General features: G+C 40.5%; 1 protein-coding gene and 1 long non-coding RNA gene across 2 annotated transcripts in view; one reads left to right on the forward strand and one right to left on the reverse strand.

Moving 5' to 3' along the window:
- Positions 1–364: 364 nt before the first annotated feature.
- LOC113023992 (alpha-1,6-mannosylglycoprotein 6-beta-N-acetylglucosaminyltransferase B-like) overlaps positions 365–25,390 on the reverse strand; it is a 126,400-nt gene continuing 101,374 nt past the window's right edge. Inside the window, exons 9-18 of the mRNA XM_026170530.2 lie at positions 22,305–22,436; positions 15,758–15,891; positions 14,600–14,730; positions 13,322–13,327; positions 9,928–10,086; positions 9,627–9,773; positions 9,224–9,340; positions 4,801–4,875; positions 2,747–3,030; positions 365–1,729 (exon numbers count right to left, since the gene is read on the reverse strand). Coding sequence (XP_026026315.2) covers positions 1,531–1,729; positions 2,747–3,030; positions 4,801–4,875; positions 9,224–9,340; positions 9,627–9,773; positions 9,928–10,086; positions 13,322–13,327; positions 14,600–14,730; positions 15,758–15,891; positions 22,305–22,436 — 1,384 coding nt within the window. The 3' untranslated portion in view covers positions 365–1,530. The remainder of the gene's footprint in view (positions 1,730–2,746; positions 3,031–4,800; positions 4,876–9,223; positions 9,341–9,626; positions 9,774–9,927; positions 10,087–13,321; positions 13,328–14,599; positions 14,731–15,757; positions 15,892–22,304; positions 22,437–25,390) is intronic.
- On the forward strand, positions 7,804–8,235 carry LOC145429407 (uncharacterized). Its single transcript, XR_013909640.1, has 2 exons — positions 7,804–7,946; positions 8,017–8,235. It is a non-coding gene; the product is annotated as an uncharacterized LOC145429407 (long non-coding RNA).

A 25,390-nucleotide genomic window follows, 5' to 3' on the forward strand; every position in this document is an offset into this window, starting at 1 on the left:
GGAAATCTGGATGAATGTGAACGCTGGGATGATTTTAACAGATGGGATGAGGAGCAACCCTGGAGCATAATAAAGGTAGGAAGAACCTAAGTAAAGACCAGACACAATACAAAACCCACATTAGCATTTTGATCCATTCTTTTTTTTTTAATTTTCTGATTTTTCCATCACAAAAGCCCGGAGGACTTTTTAAAAATCCAGCTGAAGGCTCTAAAAGCTTATTTATTGAAAAATAATCTTGTGCCCTTTATCTTTGTCCTCTCTTCTCCTCTTTCGTTTTCTGACCAGAGATGATTGCATTGAGTGATGTTACCTCAGACTTGGGTTTCAGTCTGATAAATTATTCTGTCCATCACAGGAGGAGGGGAGAAAAAGCTGGGGAGATAACCTGGTTGTCCATCATCCTTTGTCCATGTGCAGAGAGGAGATTGGATATTGACCTGAGGTTGCCTTCTCCAAGCCAAGATATTTGAAGACTTTGTCATGGAATGACAGTGTAGTCCCAATACTCTGCAGTCACATGCTTTTAAAGGGTATATTTTTCAACTGAAACCCCTTATTTTGGTGGAATACAATTCCAAAAAAATGAAATGTTGTGTATAATATCATCAGTCAGCATCTTGCAGAAACTATTATCCTGTACGTTTTTGTGAAAGTCTTTCAGCTTTGTGAGCGTTAACCCAGTCTCTGGACACTTGGAACCACTCGAATACTATTTTAAAAAGGTTGTGGGTACTTTGAACATGTAACATATGTGAACCATTCGCAGAGCACCTCCTGTGCCACTTAAACCTTTCTAATTAATTGCCTCCCGAGGTGTTAGAACAACATTTAAGTGCTGCATGTGCTCTGCAGAGATCTGCTCTGCATTTGCAAAAATAGGCAAGTGCTCTATTTATAATTATTAAGGTTGATGCGTGCGGTCCTTTAGCACAGAAGAGAGTCATACACAGTTTTTTTTATTTAAATGAAACTACTGGTTATAACTTATTTTGCCAGGACCAGCTGGCGTTTGTTTACTTCTACCTTAAAAGGGGCGCGTGTAGTCTGTGGATGTTAATTACTCATATCACAGAAACTGTGAAAAGCTGTAAGTTTCACAGCACTGTGCTAAAAAAATGAAGGCAACACAATCCCAAGAATGAAAGCTCAGTGTTTTGCTTGCTTTGCCTGTGAGTCACTCTGCTGCAGGTGAGCTGCAGGTGTAGCCAGTAAAAGATGCATTTCATGGCACATCTGCTTCTTGAACGGTCCACATGTTATGTGTTCAGTGTAGCCAAAGTGTCTCCAGTCTGTTGCAGTATAACATCTGTTATAACAACTACAGTCATCAAATATCCTCTGATACAACCCAGGCTCAGTTCCAGTGTAAACTCTTTAAATCCATGCATGCTTCTTCGTCACGAGCCTACATTTACTTTTCGAGAGAGGCTGGCTCTCTGCAACACCAGGTGATATGTCCCAGCTCTACACTTTCTTCTCTTTCTCTTTGTCCATGTCTTTTCTGTCTGTCCTTCACGTGCTCTGTCATTATAGACAGTCTCTGCACAGCGCCACCTGCCCATGGCGGAAGTCCCTGCAGGGGCAAAGACGTCTGTATTTAGGGGAGTGTCCTGCACAGCTGAAGAGTAGCGGTTCCCTCTGAAGGCCACACTCCTGCCGCACCACCGAGAAGGCTGGCAAGATGTGGTTAATCTCAGAGTCTACAACTTCACACTGTACGTCCAACCTGAGGAGTGAAAAGAGCAGCAGAAATCTAAAAAAAGAGATCACTGAGATTTATCAAGAAGAAAAGACGAATAATAAAATTCACGGTTTCATCTCAGACATGTAACAGGAAAATGGAACTGGCATTAACCTGAAAATAAACGGGGAGCAGAAACAAGGAATGGAAACGAGTTCACCACTTTAATCACAGACGAACGAACGGGAGGAACTCAAGTGAAAAAGCTTCGGGGAAGATGGAAAAAACTATGGAGCAGGTATGAGACATCAGCATGAAAAGAGAAAGAGAAACAAAGAGGAGAGGCACTGTAAACCAAGACAGATAGAAAAACAACAGAAACAGAAAAATACTCGAAGGATGAAGTAAGAGCAGAGAAAATGAGTTAAGGCTGAAAGCAGTCAGGTGGGAAATGCTCGAAGGAGAGGCTCAACTGCTGACAGGATTTCTGTCTTGGAGCTTGAGAAAAGGAGATGTCTGAAAGTGAAGTTTCTGGATCAGCAGCCATGGGCTGGTACAGTAAACTAAATAAATATCAGAGTCATACTAAGGTCAGAGACGGCCTAAACTGTACTTAGTGTCAATCTTCAGTTTAAATAGAACGTTTTGAACTCTTAATCATTTCCAAAAATCCAATTTGTTATGTTAAAACTTGTACAATAGAACCTTTTTTCATTTCGGCTGGTTCAGTGGTTTCACAGCCTGCAATCAGAACCACCATCCTTCAAAACCACAGCTACAGATATTATTGCATGGAGTCTTTTAGATCACTCGTCTTTGTTTAAATTTGTGTGATGTACACAAAGATTGCTTGGTTGTTTCAAATTCTCCTTTTAATTTAATTTAGACATGACAGTGTTTCTACCACAGATGGTACTCCTCAGGTAACGCTGACAACGTGTGATGAGGTGTTGCTTGGTAAGTTGTAGGAGTGGAGTGTTTGATGAGCAAAGCTTGATAGTTGGGACTAAACACTTAATTAAAGCCTCGCTAGCAGGCAGTTTGTACTCTCGGCTGACCTACCTGCGCAGAGCCTCCTTGTTGTTGATGAAGCGAAAGTGAGCGGGTTCACAGATGAAACCAGCTGACTGGCAGGCGTCCACACAAGACTGGCCCTCTTGAGATACAAGCAGCCTGAGGGAGCTGAGAGGAGGCCAGGCAGAGGGAGCTGTCACATTGGATGCCCAGCCAAGAGCTGTAGTGTTGGGCAGGGGCACAAACAGAGGTCCCATCATCCTGCTGCCACCAGTGGACCCCTTTCTGGAGAGGTTGGCTGGAATGAAGGGAGGCTCTGGGGCACAGAAATCCTGGAGGTGAAATAAATACAATAATTTTTAAAAATCAAATAATTGTAGAACTGTAAAATATTACCAGACTAAATAAACCTGAGTGAGTTATTGCCTTTACAGTAAAGTAAAGTGGCACCAGGTAAGTTATAACGCGCTGCTCCACTATCACAGTTACAGGCTATATCCAATGATGTAAGAAACTTTCATACAAGCTGCTTTTACCTAACGGCTGTAATCGAAAATGTGTCGACAACAAGAGCATAGAACCAGCTGCTTCTCAGGAGAACAGCAGCAACAGCTTCAGTCCTACACAAGATGCCTTAAGTACTGAGTGTAGGTCACTCAATTCTGTGCCTTAAGGCATCCAAGCATGTGCATTTGTCAAGTGCAACACACACTCACTGTAGTTATCTGCAGTTATGCTGGTAAAATGAAAGCAAACAGACTTGAGGAGAACATGCACAGAGCACATGCTAATGCAGAGTTCTGCTTCTCAGAAGACACATTAATATTTTATACCGATGGAGAGAAAGATGTTAAAAGATATTCACTCAAATGTTATTTCTAATTTTAAAGCACATGTGCAGTTGTGGCTTGGGAAGTTGCTCCAAATCAAATGGCTGTTTCTGATTAACGTAAGTTTAACAACAATAAGCACAGTGATCCAAGCATATAGAGTTATAGTTAAATGCAAATGGCAATTTTACATTTAAAAAAGGTGTTTTGAAAAAAATCCTAAATATAAAAATATGATAAAACCTGTAACATGTGGAAAATGCGACAAAATCATGACGCTGCTCCAGATCAGAGTATTACTATTGCCAAAGGCTTTGTTTTCTACATTATACTAAGTGAAACATTAGAGAGTGTCAAGGGTGGGATAACGCCAGCTGAAAGTGTTACTGAAGCCTGTAACAAGGTGATGTTCTGACAAATGAGTATTCATGAAGTACTCAGACCCCATCCATCTTTGAACTCTGCCTTCATTTGCAGCTCAGCTACACACATTTAAATTTGTGTGACTGCAGCTCAGCGTTCAAGCTATCACCCTGACAAAATCTGTCCCGACAGGAAGACAGAAACACCTGCCGAGCAAAAATAAAAACTTGTGGTAGTTCCTGTTAAAGTAGATCTCTTCAGGATCACATCTGGCCACGGTGACATTCAGAAACACACAGGGAGACTCGAATCACAAGGCAAAGGCTATGCTATGCTACTGCAAACCAGCTGCAGGAAGCGGTTCCTTTAGAAAATCCAATTTGAACAGAAATGTAATTTAATGTTCTCCTGTTAGTCTTTCAACAGCTTTCCGGGTCCAAAACAAGCCGCAAGTCAGGAGTGAATAAAAGTCACTTCTGTGGTTTGTCTAACATCTTGTGGGGGGCTATAAAAAAGTGCTTTTACCCTAGTCCTTCATCATCATTATTCCCACACTTGTGTTCTTTTTCCTTACTCATCCCTCCTCATTAGTGTCAGGAGACCTTCTGCTTTAAAGCCGGAGGGCAGATATGTGGCTCCTAATGAGAGTTAGCATGTCGATTAATCGCATGCCCACATACATGGGGTACATAATCTCACACGCACACACACACAGTCCTAGATACACGACGTCCTAGGTGCTGAATGCACACAGGCGTGAAATATTAAGCAGTGTAAGGGTTCTGAAAGCTTCAAAAAAGAAGGTATATAAATGAGAGCAAGAGCTGACTGAAGACAAAAGAAAAGGAGAGTATAGGCGAAGCGCATATGTCCAGACAGTGAACTGTAGACATTTGTAGCGACACTCACCTGATGCTGTATGTATGCATGCACTCTCTCGAGCATGCCCTCGCAGGTGTATTCATAAGGCAGATAAGGCTCGACCTGAGAATCACACGTGAAAACACACAATCATCACCACGTTATTATTGCCACATTTTACTCGCAGTAAAGTGTACTTTTCGTTTTCCTTCCGCATCATTGTTCTCAGTAATTGCAATGAATTGTCTCTTCTCCTTGGTAATTTGAGCTGACGAATGTTTCTATTGTCAGGTTTCTGCGAGGCCTAATCACAGTATGTCACTGCTTGGAAAATCATTAGGCTTTATTTGCATACCAATAGATCATCTCCTCCTTTGATGTGCTGGTTCTATAACTAAAGCACACTTTTGATTGCTCTAATTAGAGATGAGCTGGAAACACCATATATCTTTTGTGTCTCTTGCTAATACCAACATGTTCAATACTTGTTAACAGACTGTCTGACACAAAAGCCGATGAATACGAAATAGTTGCAACTGCAGTGCTGGGATTAATAAAAAATGAATTTAGCAGATTTCATAAAGTGCTAGACAGCTGATATTCAACAGCCACACTGTACAAAGACACAAGTTCAAGTTTTATATGAACTAAAATGATCCTGTTACACACTCCAACCAAATGAAAACACATTTTTGTATTTCTAACTGCAAACACCAAGCTTTGCAGAGATTGAAGTGGATTGTCTTTATGACCTAATGCAAAGACCTGCCTTTGTAAATGATACATGACTCACTAAATTGCATTTCCTATGTGAAATCAAAGCAGTCTAATGTTCAACCATCTGTGAAATCAGACTTGGCCCATTTCAAGTGAAAACCACTGAGAAGCAAACATGCAGGGATGGTGCAATTTAAAAAGCTACACACTGCAATCTGATCAAAGCCTTATGCTAATCTACTTTATAAGCAGGAGCAGAAAGCAAACATTTGAACAAGGACAGGCACACAAGCGTCCTGCAAAAACAATCAATGGACGTGTCCTTTTTCTAACAGCGTTCTCATTCGCCTTTGCTTAACCAGGCATAGTGACCCAGGCCACGTTCGCATTCACAGGTGCGGCTTTGAGTGGAGCTTTTTGAAAAGGTGCTGGCAACACTGGCAGCGGGTGGAAGCAAAGGTTTCAGGTGTATGAAGGCATTTAGCACTGTTTTGCTCTATTTTTTATTTTTATCACATTTGTGTAGTTTAGACTTGTGACCTTCTCTTCTTTAAGTCCTTTCTCTTATCCTTGGCTGATGTAGACTTCACTCAGAAATCAAATAGAACGAAAATCCCATTTGCATGGTTCGCTAACTGAGAAGATCTATATGATTTTCTTGGGTGTTGTTGTTGGTCTCATAAATCATCCTATCTCCAAATTCTTTTAAAATATGTGTTTAACAAAACCTTCTAACCAACTAGAGTCCAGAAAGCTGTGTTATTGTTTTTTTTTAGCAGTTTTGACAATCACCCCTTTGTGGTTGTATACCTCCACCAATCAGTAAAGTTGGAGAAGTTGGATCCTTTATTCAGATTTGGACAAATGTGAAATATTGCGACGATGGAAGTAATCACTTGAAATGAAGGGAACTGGTCTTCTTTTTGGTTTATGAAGGCATTTCACCTCTTGTCCAAGAGGATTTTTTCAGCTCTGAAAACTAATGGGGAGTGCCAGATATTTAACCTGTAGTGGGGCTGTCCCCTTGGAAACAACCCCACCACATCCCAATAATAGTATGAGTAGTAGTTGGATGATACTAGGGTAGTATCATCCAACACCTTCATGACCCCAAATTAATCCAGTTGCCTTTATTTCAAGCCATTAAGACTACCATGAACTAGATGCCTAAGAACCTACGCAGACCTGTCACATTCAACTACTTCTGTTTCTGAGTTTGGCATTGAATAATGATCAGGCATCATATCATCATTTTATCATAACAAGTATGGCCAAAATTTTGTTATATGGTCAGAGTGACCTTGACTTTTGCCCACCCTATTAAGACTACTTCATGTGAATGTTAAAAAACCACATTTAAAACGGCAATTCCCATAAGACATGGAACAGGGAATAAGAAAAGAAAGAAAGAAAGAAAGAAAGAAAGAGATGGAAAAGGGTTTTATTTGAACATGAGGACTTGTCGGCCAGAGATTGCTTTGTCTTGCATGACTGAACATGAGCCTCTGCCTCACACACGGTTTGTGTATGCCTGCGTGTGCCTTGAATTTAATGGCTGTAATGTGCAGGTGAGGCTGTGTGTACTGATACGTCGCATCTTTGCAATTTCAGTCTATGAGTTGTGTTTATGTGTTTGTTTGGGTGCTGGGGGTGGTGCGTGTATATGTTGTATGGGTATGTGTGAGTTTGCTCGGGGCATTGTGCCTCCAGTGAAGGGTGAAGTGGTCCATCAGCGCTTTCTCCGTGGTCTGTCAGTGCAGATGGAGAAGGCACACTAAGCCAGTGTTGCTGAACTGTAGCTTGTCTGACTACGCAGACGAAAAGATGAGAACAGCCTCTCTCACACTCACACACTGACAAACACACACACAGAGCTAACACTACATATATCAGCTTTTGCCTAATCTCCCTACATACCATCTCTAATCTGCAAAGGGCAGACTGCTACAGCATGTTTAAAGGATCATGCAGACAGCTGTCTCCATGTTTCCTGCTTCCCTATAGACCAATGCCTTGTGTTACTGTGACTCGTATTCCATATGTAAAATATGTTGCATGTCTTGTGGGATGATGTGTGTTCACACCTATGTTAAATGCCAAGAGCGTTATACCTCAGCCATAAATGTATCCAGATCCATCAGATTTCCATCAGATTTGACAATACATTTAAATATACCTTAGCGTATGCAGAACAAAATGACCATTTATAAATTCAAGAGGTCAGTTTTTGGGATGCCAAAATGGTTAGGATGGTCAATTCTCTAGAAATTCGAATCTGTCACGACCTGCGGGGTCGGCAAGGCACTGATCAGCAATCTCTCTCCCCCTCCCCTGTTTTGCCGGGGCGGAACTCATGGCGGGTTCACGCCCTCGGCCCACGCCCTCCCGGATCATGCACACCTGGGCCTCATCAGACCAGCTGGTATATCAGAAGGAGGAGATCAGCTGTTCAACGCTGGATTGTTGTGAAGACTCCTGTCAGTACACGTCGAGCCCTAGTTTCCCACACTTCCGCCTCAGAAAGTAACACTTGTCTCTCTGTTCTAGATTCCCCGGACCCGTCCCCGTGTTTCCCCGTGTGGAGCGTGTATGAGGTGGCTGGTCACTAGCGGAGAGAGGTTGGCGTGAGCGTGTGTGTGATCCCCTTGTTTTCCCTGGAGCCCTGGAACCCGTCCTCGCACATCTTGTATATAGCACTGTCCTCGCACTGCCTGTAAATACACTTGGTGAAGATATTTGTGAATAAACTGTCTCTGTTACAACACACTCCGGAGTCCTGCGAGTGGGTCCTCAGAGCAACCCGTGACAGAATCTGCGTGAAAACTAGTGAATCACAGCTTCACCTCTCCGAGTGTAAAATGCATCTGCAGTTTTGAACTTCAATAAACATTATTTAGTTTCAGATATAAAAGGTCTACCCCTGTATTTTAGAGTAGAAAATATGCCTGCTTGGCATATTGGATTTCTGTTTTATAAAGATTTTGTGACTGTGCAGATGCTTGGTCAGTGTACTCTCCATCTTTCAATTTTTCTGCTCATATAATTCATTTTTTTCAACATTGCACCCAATTTCAATGCTTTCTAAAAAGATTCAGTGTACCTGGCTGACTCTTTAATTAACCCTGCTCCCTCTCTCGGAAGCTAGCGTCCTTAATCTATATCACATTCACTGAATTGAAAAGTTCAGCACTCTGCAGTATAACTCTGCTACCTACAGACGGCAAACTCCCTCTGGAGGACTTGACCACAGCAAAATTATTGTGCTGTTTCATCAAAGTTTAAAAAACTGTTATTAGGCTCACAGCAACAAGAGCAGGTCCAGTACTTGTATTTTATCACAGCTTCAAGGGAAAACAGAATAGAACAAACCGTGCTATCTGTAACTCTAAGAGTTATCATTGAACGCTATACAAAAATGAAACGTTATATTACAAGAGCCAAACAAGGCACAAACCAACTGCAATTTTCCTGGCCACAAAGGCACAAAAGCAATAGGTGGATAAGTACATGTAGCTATTCTTGGCATGTCTATGAAAACATGTTTGTTAAAACAGAAAGAAACACCAGAGATGTCCCTCTTTCAGCATGAAGAGAGCTGATACGAGTGAAAGAGCACCCAGTCACGGTTAACCTCATTTATACACAGCAATGCATAATTTAACTCAGTGTAACTAATTAGTGGACATAACAGGATAAATGGTTATGTCTTTTGTCTTTATGAATTCTTTTTTAAAGCACTGTTATATGTGAGCACCTTGGTCCTCATGATTTCCTTGATAGCAGAGTCAAACTCCACAGAGTTGTTGTAGTCCACTGTCATGACGTGAGGTCGGCCAATGTACTGCTCCGCGTACGGGTGCTGGGAGAATACCTATAGAAAACAAATGCAGTGTACACAGTGACAGCTCTATAAATAAATATTTTGCAAATAAATAACATCTCTCCACAAAGACAACACTTAGCTGCAGAAAAATCAGTTTGTCTTTATCAAATGAATACTGTCAATTATTATTTTGTACAAAGACACATAAAAATAGTTATACTGTGCCCATTAGTGTGGCAAAAATGCAGTCTGGATCGAATGTTTGAGCCACTGCTTTAATGAATCTGTTGGCAGCATGACTGATTGTGGGAAGATATACAAATTATGAACCTACCTCTCTAGATGTGGGCTTGCCTCGGAAAAACTCGTGATTTAGTGAGCTGTGGGGTGGGTTGAACTTGGGCTGGAGGAAAATGCAACCATTGGCTATAGCTTCAAGAGGGGCCGGGCCCTCGTATGGGAAACCAAAACCAATGAAGAGCTAGGAGAAAAAAAAAAGATAAATCAGGGATGTAATTTAGTGATTGTGTAATTTAAAAGCAGAAGAATTTAGTTTAGAAGTTAGAAAAGCAGAAGAAAAGTTTGTAAACACTCTGTCCATTAAACAGTGGTGACAATAACCACAAAGTTCATGCCTTGGCCTTCCGCAATAATTGCTGCAGCTCGTGCTGGGGCAGCAGGCCGTGGTTCTTCACAAAGGCTGGGACCTCTGGAGGTCTCTGGGTCTCATAGTAGACTGTGCCGTGGACTTCCATGTATTTATGGAGAATCTGGAGGAAACTCTCTTTACCCTGCTGGAAGAAGATGGTTTGGTGAGACCGATGAACTGCGATGACACATAGATGGGTCGTATAGAAGAAAGAGTGTGTAATAGGAAGAACACCATAAATAATTTTTTTAAAAAATGGTGACCTATCTTTTTTCTTATAATAATAAATATATAGTTAGAGTGTGGGACAGTCATATTAATTTTAGCTGAAGTTTGATATAATGAGGTCAAAATCCGTACTAGTAATCTTTCAAAGACAAAAGCTCAGGCTTCAGACTTCTTTAAATGCTCCATTTCAGGCAGTTTTTTCTCTAATCTTGGCTCTGTATGATGTCGGTCAGTGCATCTGTTCCAAATAACTAAGGCGCACAGCTCTGGCTGTAAACACAGAAGCCCCAGAAGAAAGCTGGATTGAAGGAGGGACTGCAAAGGGAGCTAAAAAGGCTTTCAGGTACCAGTTTAGCTCACTGGTTGAGCAGGTGACCATATGCCACATAAGTGAAATGCAGCAGCCCGGGTTTCAGTCAAACCTACAGGCCTTTGGTTAGAGCCTTTCCCAGCTCTCAACATTTCTGTCAAATCTACAGTGCTTAACTATCCAATGAAAGCAAAAATGTCCCCCCCATCCCAAAAAGGCTTGTTTCACACAGTGGATAAAGTGGCTGCACCAAGGCCAAGAATCCAAGAGTACAAATATGAAGGTAGAAATGAGCATCATAGGTCCTCTTTAAAGAACTTGCTCCACTACAGTGTGCTGAATATTTTCACGTCTTCTAACTTATCTGTGTGAATTTGCATGAGCTACGGGAAGCTTATTCATATGTCATTTTATAAAGCATATGGAAATAGATTATGCTCACATTATTGGTTCTTCTAATCACTATCCGTGCTTTTCAGTCACCTGACCGACTCACTACCCTGGTGGGCAAAACAATAGTAGACAGTCTGCAGTACTGCAGGACAGTGTTGGAAAGTGTTGCTTTTTTTCCACCTGTCTTGAGCCAAGACTACTTGGATCATCCATCAATGGAGGAAAAAGAAGATAGGAGGTAAAATTTGTGATCCATATTTTGCTCAGGCAGCTCGGTGACATCTACGTATATCTTGTACCGAATCCCTTACCTTACACTGATGCCAGGATGAACGCTTTAAGAGTACAAACAGCTACATGTATTTTCGATCTGGATGGGTGAATAATGCCACTGTGTGAAAGCTGAAGAACAAGAAATAGTTCATTGTTAAAGCAAAAGTAAGTGCTATATAGTGCGTTTTGGTGACTTTTACAGTGTAGGGCTAGAAAACTTCTGTCTGTCACACTAATATTGTATCATAAGTGTAAAGCTGTGCGAATATTTTTCCAATGTCAGGTAAATCATTTCTACAGTTTAAATGAGCCATCCGATAGCACAACAACTATGCAGCATTTTGGCTAAATTAAACTGAAAAACGTTCAAAGGATGGATGAAGGACAAAGACCACAGTACTGTTTTTGTTGCCAGGTGGGCGTGTCCCAGTAGCTCTTATGGGCTCTTTGATTTCCTACTTTTTCTACAGGGGTTAAAAGGTGCAGTCTAGTCCTTTTTTACTCAGTGAAACAAACACAGGGCCGTTAGTTTCATTTGGTTGAATTCTTACTTTCACCTATGAAAAATGCACCAATATACACACCGAATATTAACATGTAGAGGAAAATTGCCTTCTTTTTAACCAGGAATAATTTTTGAGTTCTGCACTCCACTCATCCTATTACCTGCTGTGAAGTTTTCTTCACCTTTAATTAATATCGACCTTGATGTGAGAAAGATGGTTGAATTTTGATGTGCAAAACAAAATAAAACAAAGAAAAAAAAGAAAAAAAAAGAAAAGAAATGAACAATTCTTAATAAAAATAAAATAAAATGTCAGTAAACTCTGTGGAGAAACATCTGGCAGGCAGGCAGGTATTTATTTTGCTGCGCTGAGGCTTGGTTTTAAGCAGGATAAAGCATTGATTGTCCTTATTCACTTACTTACACTTACTTGTACATACTTCTCTCCTTTTTTAATCTAATAATAAATACATTACATGCTGAGGGTGAGACAGCCAGAAGGGCAGTCAAGGTTCAGCAGGACGACTGGGAGAAAAAACAGCTAGCATCAGTTAACAACCAAAATTTAATCATGTGAACGGTGCATAACCCCGACTAGAGTATTGACCGCCTGGCGTTAAGCAGCTTACGTTATCCCTCTGCTGTGGCCCCCCTCCCGCGCACACAGAGCCATAATTGGAGGCTGTAGTAATCGATAGCTTCCTCTGTGAGGATTTTCCCAGCCAATTAGGAGATTAGCTCAAGCGCTAAGTGCAGCAGACAACGACAATGAATTAGCAAGAGAAACACAGCTGTGAAAGAGTGCAGATTCCATAACCTGCACTCTCGCTTTGTGACTATGTATGTACAAGCTAACCGTCTCAGCAGGGAATGGATTAGGAATGCTAATAAATATCTGTTGTGCTGGATTTTTTGTCCCTTAGCTAATTTGGTTTTATAAAGATTTAAAAAAAGAAGTTTGTGTGTATATATAATGTTGATTTCTGTGTGCACAGCATGACAGAAAGACATATGTTTTTTGTTTATAGTACTTTCATACGCATTTTTTTTCATATACAGCACCATGTATTTAAACAGTTAGCTGTATGCTGATGGAATTGTAAAGTCAGTATTTTATTATTCATCTCTTTTGGTTCCTTAACTTAAGTATTTCCATAGTATCTTCAATCTCTTCATGTAAAATTAAACCAAATTTTTAGAACTATTTAATGTTATCTTACATAACCTTAACTGTAGTTTCCAAACTCCATGACAACTATACAGGGGGTGAATTTTCAAACTCATTAGCTTTAATTGTATTGAGGTTTAAAGTTGCAGCAAGACTGTTTTGCCTTGTTCAGCATTCTGTTGTTCTCCACGGGGTGGGGAGCTGCGCCGTACAAGTACAATATGTTTTAAACCAATTTTTCGAGATCCAAGATTAGCATCCCCTTCCTCTCCAGTACCACAGTGAATAATGGATGCACCAAGCTAACCAGCAGAGAAATGATATGCAGCAGCATGACCGGTCAGGAGTTGCACCTGTCTCTCATGTTGTATGCATCTTAACAAAGTTTGTCTATTCCTAGACATGGAAACGATGCAACATTACTCTCCTTTTTTTTTTTTACTCTCCTGCATAAGTGTAGGATGTGAGATGAATATAAATTGGTAAAAGTAACACATTCTTACCTGAAGCTAATGAACACCCATCCGGTGACAAGGTCCCCCACAAGGGAAAAAAAGAGTGACACAAAGACAAAGAGAGTAAAGTAAATTGAGGCAGAATTGTAGCCAAACAAGGCTGCAATAATTGGTAGAAACAGCTATGTGTTACATTTACTTCCTTCCTCATCAAACTGTTGCAGACTGTGCATTCATAACTGCCTTTAAGCCCATCTCTCTCACAGCCAACAACCATAAACTAATCTGGGGACTTGTGTGGGCAGACAGTAGAAAGAAATGGCAGCAAACAATGTTTTAAAAATCCTTTTAAAAATGCAGACAACTTTTTCTCAGCTACATTGAGCATTTGAACAAGCAGACAGTTTTGGAGAGGAAAATTGCCTGTAAATTGAAGCTATACAGTTGTGTATAAAGAGCCCTATGAAGCAAACTAATGATGCAAGCAGCTTGGTGCCTTTCTTCTGTTAACATTTCAGTCGATGGTTTAGAGTACTTGGTTTAAAGATTGTGTCTGCATACATGCAGGCTGAAAGACAACTGGGCTGTAGTGACAATCTTTCTGCATATACAATGCAACTATTGTGCACTGCAGTATCTCTGGCAGCCTCACATTTTGTTTCTGCAATGTGAGTATGACCCCAAAATACACAACTACAACCATGAAGAACAAGCTTGAGTGGCTAACAGAAGTCTCCAACAGATGTTATGCATCCTTTGAGCAATGATGTAAAAAACAAACTAACTAAAGCACGCAGTCTGAGACTGCGAAGAGACATACAATCAACGGAGGAAGCCTTACTCCACAAAAACAGTTCTCCAAGATGCTGAGAACAACCCATCTGCTATAAAAGTACCATGAAAAATTTGTAGAAACAACACCTACTGTATAAGAGAAGTAGTGCTGTAAAGCTAAAGGTTACTTACACCTGATTTCATTTGGTTTTTTTCTCTTTAGTGCACAATGTATGGAGTTAATCTATAAAAAATGAATGATCCTCATTTTACTCTTAGTGTATACAATATGAGATGTTTATGAGCTTATTAAGTGTATTGTACAGGTGTAAACATGTATGTATGTACCTACGAAAATATGCTTGGATACATTATATCTACTGATAATTCTAACAGTATTACATGTTATTTTATTATTATAAAAACTAGGCCTCCAAATAATTACTCGTCTTCTTCCATGGAGTCATTAGCGGTTACCACTACACACAGAATTCACTAAAACAGAGTTACACTGACTGACTGCCATCTGTGTGGGTAAATTGTTGTCTGTACCTTCCACATGCTGGCTTCTTTCCCATACACTACAGCCATGTTGTTGACTTTGTTCTGTTGGATGCTCCTCTTCTCCGTCTCATTCAGCTCCTCCGAAACAAAGCCCATGAATGAGTTGTCTGGTGTGTGAGCTGAATGTATTTGTGTGTGTGAGTATGTGTGAGCAGCACAGAAAGGTAGGATATTAGTAGATGGAGAGAAAACAAAAGACAAAGAGAAAAAGAGAGATAGGAAGAAAGTTAGTGAGTAAGTAAGTGAACGAGACAGGAAAAAGTACTTTTGAAGGGTTTAGTCAGCATGTGTATGGACTCTCTAAGCATTATTAATAGCGATTGTCATAAAGCCAGCTGCTGTTAATGGTAATTGTCTGAGCTGTTTAGTATGGGAATATATGTAATATCTTTTAAGTACTCGCTGTGAGTTCAGGTATTTCTGATGATCACAACCACCCACGTTCAATCCACGGTTCCAAAGCTACGAGCTCTTATAAAATCATTTTTTTTAGCACAGCACATTTTTATGCACTGAAGAACTTTAATAATTGGCCAGTAATGCTGCTCTCTCACAAGCATTGCTAGAGGTTGAATCTGTCATTATAGCTTTGGACAGTGTGAAACGTGGTCGTCCACAGTCGCCCACATATTGATGATATAATGACAATGATCTTACAGCCGAGTGCCAGCTGTAGCTAAACAGGTACGACACTGCAGAGAGTTGAACTGTGGAAGCAGAACAGAGCTGATTCTCAGTGTTTCAGTCAGAAAGTGACGAGACAGGCGGCAAGGAGAGCTTTGAAAAAGCAGATCAGACATATTGTGTAGCATATAAGAGAACCGGAAAAACTGGAGATAACGCTCCGAAACAACTTGAAGGGATGCTAGAAGCTGCTGTTGCTGAAAATAGCCGTGTTAAACACACTGCTCCAAATTAAAATGAACGAGCAGTCAGACCTGTCAGAAAAGTGAAAACACTGAAATGGAGTCATTTTATTATATTTAGAATGAATGTCAACTAATGACAGGCCTTTGAATGTGTGTCTGTGCATGTATGCATGCAAGCTGGAGGTACAAAAACACCAATTCTCAAGCTGATGGTGTATTCTACATATGATATAAAAGTTAACAATAATAATAATAATAATAATAATATAGTACATACGGAACATAGTCATGTACTGCCTTGCATTGAGGTTCCAGTAGCCCCAGTTGGTCCGGTAGCCATGCAGAGTTGCATACTCCTCGTGATTATAAGCAGGCTCCGTGCCAAAGGTGTCAATCACTCGAATATGACACCTGCAAAGAAAATGACAGACTCAGTTCATGTGTAATCCTGTACTACATTATTAAAAAAAACCCCACAAAAAATAATTAAAATGTCAGTATATTTTACTTCAAATGGTCCATGAGTTGTTGGCGGCTGTTAAAATGTGCCTCTTTGTCATTTCAAGTCAGTAAATTTCTGAATTTGCTTTAACCATTATTTAATTTGTAACATAACGTTTTCTAATGTGAAGCAGGATAGCAGGAGGATTTCTTGTCTGATCTTGGTGACGTCTAATAAGAGTGCGCTCTGGATCATTTGTAGTATCCAAACTGAAGTTTGTTGGTGAATACGTCACAAGTCATTCTGGTTTTCCATCTTTGACAAAAGTCTTACTGGCACTAGCTGACAGCCATAGATGAGCAATCAAAAGTTTACACACGAAATCACCTGGATTGCCTAGCTAAAGCTACTTTCGGCTGCACGCTTGCCACAAGGGGTCAGCAGAGCATGTTTGATTTAGTAGTTTTTACACCAGATGCCCTTTGTGATGCAACCCAAAAGGGGATTTGCATCTCCAGCTGGAATCAAACCAGCAAGTCACTTCACTTCACTTTCACTTGCCAAGTAAATGTGGTAACAGTTACACCACTGGAGGCACTAATTGCAGCGTCTAACTAAAAAAATATAAAATGTATTAACCCAATTCTAAAGGGTTCTATAAACCATACTTCATGTTCAATACATGTACAATTATATATTTAAATGCATTTGTGCAGCAGGTCATTCAGGTGGAATGCCACATTAGAGTACAAAGCCATCAGGTTTCTCAAAAGTGAAAGGAGAAAAACAAGAAGCTGCCACTGGAGAAGCAGATAAATAACCAAAATAACATAAGCAACCAGCAGTGTGGCAAGTTTGACATAAAAATGACAAAAAAACAATTTTTAGAGGTCGGAGGTGCGATGAGCTGCTGATAGAGTTTCCAGGTGGATGCTTCGTGGCAAAGCAGTGAAGCATAACTGAGGTTCATAACAGAATCATTCACCACAGACAGACGCAGACGCAGAGCTCACTGTGCCCTTGTTTGTGACTGTGTTAAATCTGGCCAGTGTGTGGACTCAGGGGGGATTAGAGAGAGCTAAAGGAGCAGAGTCCACTTCCTCAGCTCTGAGTCTTTCCTGGCAGATAACCGCGTGTCTGAGTGTGTAAAAGAGACAGATATGGGGTAATAAAAACATTCTGCATCTGGAGAGCAATTAGAAGGCAAATATTACATCAGTTAAAAAAAAAAAAAAAGCTAAACTATTTCCAGACACATGACTCTTCTTGTAGCCGTACACATGTAATGATTTTCAGATGCCAGCATTTGTGCATTACGATTTTATTTCAGCTTTGGTTCAGCTTTGTGATCTTATTTGCTTTTCAGAAACTGCAACAAGTTTGTGTTTGCAGTAAAACCCAGCCTGCCAGCTCCTTTCATTTGGCCATTGCCTTTCACATCTTAGCAGCCCCTTGACAGGCAGATGCTCTCCGACGCAGCAGTGAAGCAAACCGTTCACGTTTTATGTTAGAGGTTAGGTTTTTTTTTTCTACTTAAGCTGTTTACAGTGCAGAAATTGGTTTCTCTGGCTCTCCCATGATGGGTATGTGTTGAACATTGGTGTAAATAGTGTGTTAAAAAACCACTTATTTGCTGTCTGGAAAGCCTTCACCATAGCCTGATAGCTTTTGAACACCAACTGGATAAAATCTCACGTTTTCTACATTCGTTTAGATTATTGCCTCATTTTGCAAGAAATTCAGCTATTGTTAACAAATTTTTTTGTGCAATGCACTTACATAAATGTGTTAAACAAATAAGTTAGAAATGCAGGCTTTAAAGCTTAGAATCTGACTTCCTGCAACTGTGTTTTGGTAGAATACCTAGATGTCTCTTTCGCTTTTTTCTTTCCTTTTTTTTGCATTTACACAATTTTTGAAGCTTCAGTATTGACAGCATGAAAAATATTCCCCTCTGGGCATTTTATTCTTTTTACAGACAAGGTGACACCCCAATCGTGTTTGACAATTCTCAGATATTTCTGCCAGCTCCTGCAGCATCCAAGAAGCCAACCAATAAAGTGACAAAGTAACCTGGAGAGTAACGTATCAGCGAGAAAACAAATAAATAAACAAGAAACGACAAGCAGCGGCACGTTGTTCATTCAAAGTTCTGAGGATGAAATTTTGCAGAAACTGTTGTGCTTCTATTTGTAAGTATATCCGAAAGCTGATAATGAATTATTAATAACGAATGTTACTTTCACTCGTCTCTACCCAGTCTTCTTGCATCCCTCACTCCAACCTGTGGCATCACATATCGACCACTCTGAAATGGTGAAAATGTTTCTGCCGCCAGATAAGAGGTCCCAAAGGGAGGGGAAAAAGTGGAAGAAGAGGGGATAAGCGTAGGAGTAGCTGAGCTGAATATCTATTGGGAGATCAGAGCACCGGGCTAATCTGGGTTAAACGGTTGCTCAGCGAGACTCACCAGTCATCTGGGGTGAGGCGAATATGGCAGCATGGTTCACTGTCACCTGCAGTCTTGTGATGTAAATGTGATGTGGGATTATAAGAAACTGGGCATCAGTGGACAACACCACCAACATTTAATAATGAATAGTGCAAGCATTAATTCAAGAGCAACACGTTCTACTGAGTGACTCATTTTTATGTTTGAAATATGGATATACTCAAACCCATAATAATCTGAATTAAATCACCAGACTAATGCGAAACAATAGTAATTAGGAAAACAACATATTCTCCGAGTTGCTCCGAAAATATGTTGCTGTGTCGCAGATGTAATGAGCTACCTCAAGATGCCCTGTCTTTTTTTTAAAATTTTTTAAAATAAAACGATGACTACATCTGTGCTTTGTTTGTGTAATCACAGTGCCATTTTCCCTGCTAAAGCTTAGACCTCACATGCTGCTCACCACATGCCTCCTGCTCATGCAAGGTGTAATAGTGAAAAAGCATCAGACTGCAACGGGGGCTCTCCACAGCTCTGTGAATGCAACTAGTTGTTAGAAGTCAGCTGTTACCCAAGATGAACTACTCATTGCAAAGTACCTAAGAAACCGTTTCTGTGTCCTGTGTAACCCTGCGATAATCATTCTCCTTCTTGTGTTCGGTTGCACTTCTTAGGTTAAGATTGGGCTCAGTTACACTCGTCCACAGATTTTTCAAACAGAGAAGGAGAGATTTGTTACCCAGCTGGCGACCAGCACACAGTTGGTCACTCACTGACCAACCTCAGTACACCAACAATCAACAGTGAGAAATACAAACTACAAAATATTGCTTAAATGCATCTCTCTAAAACCAGTGAACTGCAGAGTTATTCACTAATTCCACCCATTTACCGCAATCAACCCAGAAGCCTCTGCCCACTTTCTCCATCCCAGTCGTTTCCTTTGTTTGTTGAGCTGTCGAGATAAAATCTTAATAAAACAGAATGACGTGTCTAAAACACAACTTATTGATTTTAGATATAATTGCTATGTTTTTTTCTTGTTGTGATTACAACAATTCTGAAATTTGATGAAATCTTTGAACAGTCATTTACTTGGTTAATCTACTACACTTTTCAGACAAAAAATCACAACTGTTGACTTCATCTACAGTATTATGTATGTATGCATTCGGCACAAATACTGCCCACCCCTATTATAACTGAAACTACAGCACTGACAGTTGCCCATCACTGCCTTTTAAGGAGATTTGTATAAATGAATAGTGATAGAAATTTTCTTGCACCTCAGCAAAGATAGTAATCCTACTGATTATGTGCTACCTAATTGCTCTTTCTGCCTGTATTAGCATTTACAAAAGGGCTCTCTAAAAAGTGCAGGGATTTTAGCAATACCTCCTCATCGACATGCTAACTGCACTGTATAACACGCACACGCACACATACTGGTGGTTTCCTTCAGTTTTAGCAACAATACTTTGTTATTTGTGTTTTGTTGCAGGCCTCGCCCTTGATATCTGCTCCGATCTTGCTCCGTCAAAGCAGTGAATTCATCATGCAGAGGAAATCAATGATGCTGGTCCTATTATCAGATGAGATGGTTTGGATATTACCTTTATCAACTTTCACCATCTTTAACGGCACATGTGCACTGATATACCCTCGAATGTGCGCGAGTTCGCACACAGGAGTACGCGTGACTCCAAACAGCACGCCAGACTGGACAGCACCGTCTTGTTCGGGCATAATTAATGACTGTGGATGTTGGTGGGAACATATAACAAAAGTAATTAAAGGGAGTTGAAGGGTCCCAAAGCACAGAGCACTTGATTAATGATTCCTTTCAGTGCAAGAGACTCAACTAGACCAGACAAGGTGAGAGAGATAGAACGAGATAGAGAGTGGGAGAGAGCGAGAGCGGGGCGGAGAGATCAGGACGGAGTTAGGAAAGGGGGTGGGAGGTAGGTGTTATTGACCTATCCTGCACCTCTGGGGACTGCTGGGTTAATATTAAGCATGAAGCACTGATCCACTAAGCTCAGCTCTCTGGCTTTACAGCAGTATTAATTAATGGCATATGCTAGATATCATTTACCTGAATGCAAATGTGATTGCATTCTTGGGAGCTGTGTGTTAATATGGATCCACGTGGGACTTAATATCCTCTGTTCACTCCTCTTCATACATTTTAAATCACTAAAGTGTATCCTTTCGTGAAAGTGAAGATAGACGTTCCTGCTTCTGTGCCTGTATTGCTGGAACATTCGGATAATTCTTTCACCGCAGCCTCCTGGGCACACAAAAGACTGTCTCCTACAAACACTAAAAGCCACATCCTGTTAGTGGAGGCAGAAATCAAGACTCCACACAGTAATGACGAAGTGAAGAACTGCTGACCTCAGCAAGCAATTAGGTGCTGACTGTCTGTCGGGTGGAAATGCGGGGTTTTGTGTGTACGAGACAACTCACGAGAAGGGAGACAAATGGTGAGAGAGCGGGAGAGACGAAAAAAGGTTGTGTGCAGGGAAAATGGCTCCCCGGCCCACCACTAATCCATTTCTCTCACCCATAATTGGATTTTAAAAATACATGGAGCGGCCCTTTATATGTGGTGCCAGGTTGACTGCAGGTAACTTCTACTCCTCCGTTTTGTGGTATCTTTCTCTCTCCGTTCCGTGCTCCATCTGCGCACCATCGCTGTTTTATCTCGTCCTTACTCTCGTCTCCTACTGTTTCACTTTCAGTTGGCCTCCTACTCACACATGCCCTCTCCATCTTTTATCTTTCTTTGCTGCTTCTTTATGCTGGAAGCCAAAACAAGGAAAGCAAAATGTCAATTGCCGTTATCACATGCAGGGGTCAGACAAATGCCAGTTTAGTGGACCAGAAAAAATGATAGTGGGACAGAGGGTAGTGACTGCAAGCTGTTTTTAAGGAGCTGGAGAGGACAAGGCAAAAGTTAGACTTTCAGTCTTGCTTGTTTCTGAGGCAACAACATGAAAGTCCTCTGAAGATAATGTGGCTTCATATTGCTGTGCTCTGCAGGAATGTGTAGCTAAGTTTCTTTTCTTCTTCTTCTTTTGTTTTTTTTTTTCAAATGCACTGTGGTACTTTAAATTCCTGTTTTGGGTATTTCTTTATGTTTTGTTGCCACGGTCTCATAACTGTCATGGCCTAGTTTTCCAAGTTGTTGAATGTTTGTAACAATGCCAAAAGCCATTAGCACAATTCTTTAACAGCTCAAAAATAACCCCTCTTCCTCTCTCTTCTTCTTTTCATGTTTAATCATCTCTTAACCACTCAGCGAGTCTCTGAGTGCATTCAAACAGTAATAATAAGCTGCTGAAACAGGCTTTGACTGGAAATCGGTGCTCGGATGAACAGATTTTTATGTTTCTGTGGGGTAATTAGTACACGTATGCCAATGACAAGCTTTCAATTTTACATGCACCTCTACTACTGTACTACATGTGCTTTTCATTATTGCTGATGTGCAGGGTAATGGAGCATGACAGGTGATGCTGGTGCCAGCTTGTGAGTATGCATGTTGTGCATTCGACTGCACAGCAACATACAAACTCTAATGTGTTTGACATTTTGTGCACTTTGAGCCTGTTCTACCTGGAAGGGGATGCGTGATTACAGGGACAGCAAGCGTGTTTTAAGTGTGTATGTGGGTGTTAGTGTGCATCCCTGTGTATCTGCAACTGTGTGATTTTAACAGGCCAAATGACTTACAGTAAGACATGTATACCTTATTACCAGCAATGATTAATCTATAAACACAGCCATTAAACTCACAGACAGGCACGCACACACTCCACTACACACAGATAAAGCAACACATATATAAAACAACGAAAAGCGAAGATACTCAATCTCAAAGGCACAACGCACACACACACACAACAATGCAGATCGACTAACTTGTGTTTCTTGAGTGAGAGCCCCATGTGTTGCTTCATCTGCTGCAGGCCATGGTAGTCTGTGTAGATGAGGTCAAAGGGCAATGGACCAGTGAGTGGGCAACTGCCTCTGCCTGGGGGCACGCCGAGGAACCTGCAACACAAACACAAAATACTCACTTTATACAAGCAGAAAAAATGACAGACAGCCAAGACATGAGATTTACACTAAAAAACTTCCCCAAGAGCGCAGGGGTTGAACTTAAGCTTGGATTCATGCATTCATTATTAACTCACACAAAACCATTTCACTTTGCTTTTGTTATACAATAAAAAGTGTAAGGCGAAGATAGTTTTAAAATGGACAAAAGCTGGGTGACTACAATGATGACTGCAGAACCATGTCTATGCTTGTCCGGGAAAGACATTCTCTTATCAGAGTTCACAATCTAATTCCCCGGAGTAACGCAAAAACAAATCTTCGATGAAAGCTGAATTTAAAGGTGTGTTTATTGATCAGATAGTACATTACAGGTGATGCTGGGTTCAATCAAAATTATGCAAGTGGGCACTGGGATGTTTTTTGTTTTTTTGGCAAAGCATAATTCAAAACAAATAGGATGAAAAGCTGAATCTGTAATGACCTGGCTGAACTGTCCACAGAAGCACCATCAGCAATAACAACAGATGGTCAATGGTGATGATGTGTTGAGAATGCCAGGTTATGCTATACAATAAGCACTTATGTGTGCATGAACAATGATTGCTGTGGTGAAATCCAAACGTCAGCATGTCTGTCTGTTGATACATACACTCCTACTAGTTCCAAAAAGTCTATTTCAATTACAAGACGACCTTCAAGGCACAAGCACAGGCACACGCAAGAGCACACACAGCACAAACCAAAAGAGAAAAGATGTTTTTTTGCTGTTCACTGTAGTGTGACTTGTTTTCCATCCTTGTTTGACTCTGTTTCAACTCATTGATTGACTTAGAACCTCTCTGCTACTGTGCCAACAGACCTACTATTGGATATTTGACCTGTGAATGGTCTGCTTGCTCTAACTTAGGTCTTACTTCTGTGACAGATGAGGCCGAAGGCTAATGGAGGCTGTAATACAATTTGTACCCCCAGTGAATTTCATCTTGCTGTGCTAGTTTTACATCGGAGTCTCTCTGGCTACAGTACTTATCCAAAGGGTAATTTTATACTGTTGCAAAGCATGGCTTTCAGGAGCTTTGCTGGCAGCTGCTAACTAAAATCAGAGGAGGGTGAAAACATACAGATAAAGAAGCTTGATGCAGTGACTGAATTAAAAGACAGTAAAGCAGAGAATGCAGCATGTGGCTGTTTCATACAGTATTGGAAAGGGTTGGAAGTGTTTAGTCTTTCATTTTGCAAATGAGAATCACATTATTCATCCATCCATTGATTCATCCACTGCTTACTGGGGTCTGATTCACAGGGGCAGCAGTCTAAGTGGGGCTTGGGGGACTTACAGAAGGATAGAGGTGGGGTAGGGAGATATTTAAAAGTCAAATAATGTCGAAAAGAAGTTCATATAAAAAAAAGAGAAATATTTAAATTCTTGTAACTGAAATTCAGTTTCTTTTAGAAGAATAGACCTCACCACTGAAAAGTGATGGTAATAACACCATAATAACCACAACGTAACAATATATGGCGACTTCCTTACAAAGCCACCGTGTTCTGGGTTCCATCATATGTTCAGCAATTGTATTACTCATGCACATGAGCAATACAACTGGGGTGCCTGGCACTTATCAATCCCAAAATATTTATCAATAAAGAGCAAACCTCTTTCCAAAGGATATCCTAAAACGTCAATGGGCTCTTTATTCACATTTCCAATATGTGAATAAAGAGCCAATAAGCCTGTTCATCTGTTAATCGGGCACAGAGATAAAAGCTGAAGTGGCACCATTCTGCAGTATTTTGATCTAGGAAATCATAATTTTCAGGTATTCTGCGCCAGAACACCACCTGAATGTAACCATATTCAGCACAGGTGTGCGGATGTTAACTTGAAAGGAATGAAGGCCGGTGGTGCTGGCGCTGCTTACATTGGCCATATTCTGCAAATTTATTTCACACTGTGTGCATACAGTGTCATGCGATGTTATGATTTGATGATCAAAGAATGTGATTAAAGTTTTCAAAATGGTCTTCAATGAACAATGTTTAACTCTGATCTATTTAACTAGGATTCGTTGTGTTTTTTCCCCTCCTGTTTAATTGAGTACCAAAATATTCAATAGTCATTTTCTTTTCTTTTTTTTTTCCACCATTGTTTTTGCTGTTGTTGAACTTGTCCACTTCTGGTTATTACCTCCACCAGGGAGATTACATTTTTGGTATCATTTGTGTGTGCATGCACGCTTTACAGGGGGTGTAGGGTGGGGGTCATGTTTACCATCCATTAAGATTTGACTTGCATCCACAAAGATCTTCAGGGTCAATTTAATGATTAATGGTTGAATACAATCAAAAAAGCCTCATAACCCATAAACTATAATTCTTAAGTGTGCTTTGAATTGTCAACATATGCAAAGTACTGTATAAAGATTTCTATGATCTCTTGATCTGAAGGTCAAAGTAATAATAACTGTATACTGAGCTATTTTCAAACTATGCTTCTTACTTCCATTGTTTGCATTGACACCATAAAGGTATATAGGGAATGAAACATGCAGACTCTAAATATCACACTACTCTTTACCACTGACCTCTTCTTTAAGGTCAAACAAGGTCAAACTTTCAAAAACTGTATTTTAAAATTACCACTTACTTTGGTTTAACAGCTTACATCCATTTATTACATTATATATATTATAATATATGTGAGAAAGTGCACAATGAGGGAGGTGAGAAAGGGTGTACATTACCGTAGTAACACAACTGAAATTCATATGAATACAATTCAAGCAAAAGGAAAGAGACAGAAAATAAGGTGATGTGGGGTTGGGTGGGGCAGTGGGGGGTGGATTGTAATCCACCAGCTGAGAAAACAGCAGTATGGTAGAATACAATCAGCTCCTTGGCTCCTCATTTCCCAGCAGCCTGTTTCTTTTATTCTTTCCCTCTAA

Source organism: Astatotilapia calliptera, chromosome 6 (genome assembly GCF_964374335.1).
Source record: "Astatotilapia calliptera chromosome 6, fAstCal68.1, whole genome shotgun sequence".
Taxonomy (NCBI): domain Eukaryota; kingdom Metazoa; phylum Chordata; class Actinopteri; order Cichliformes; family Cichlidae; genus Astatotilapia; species Astatotilapia calliptera.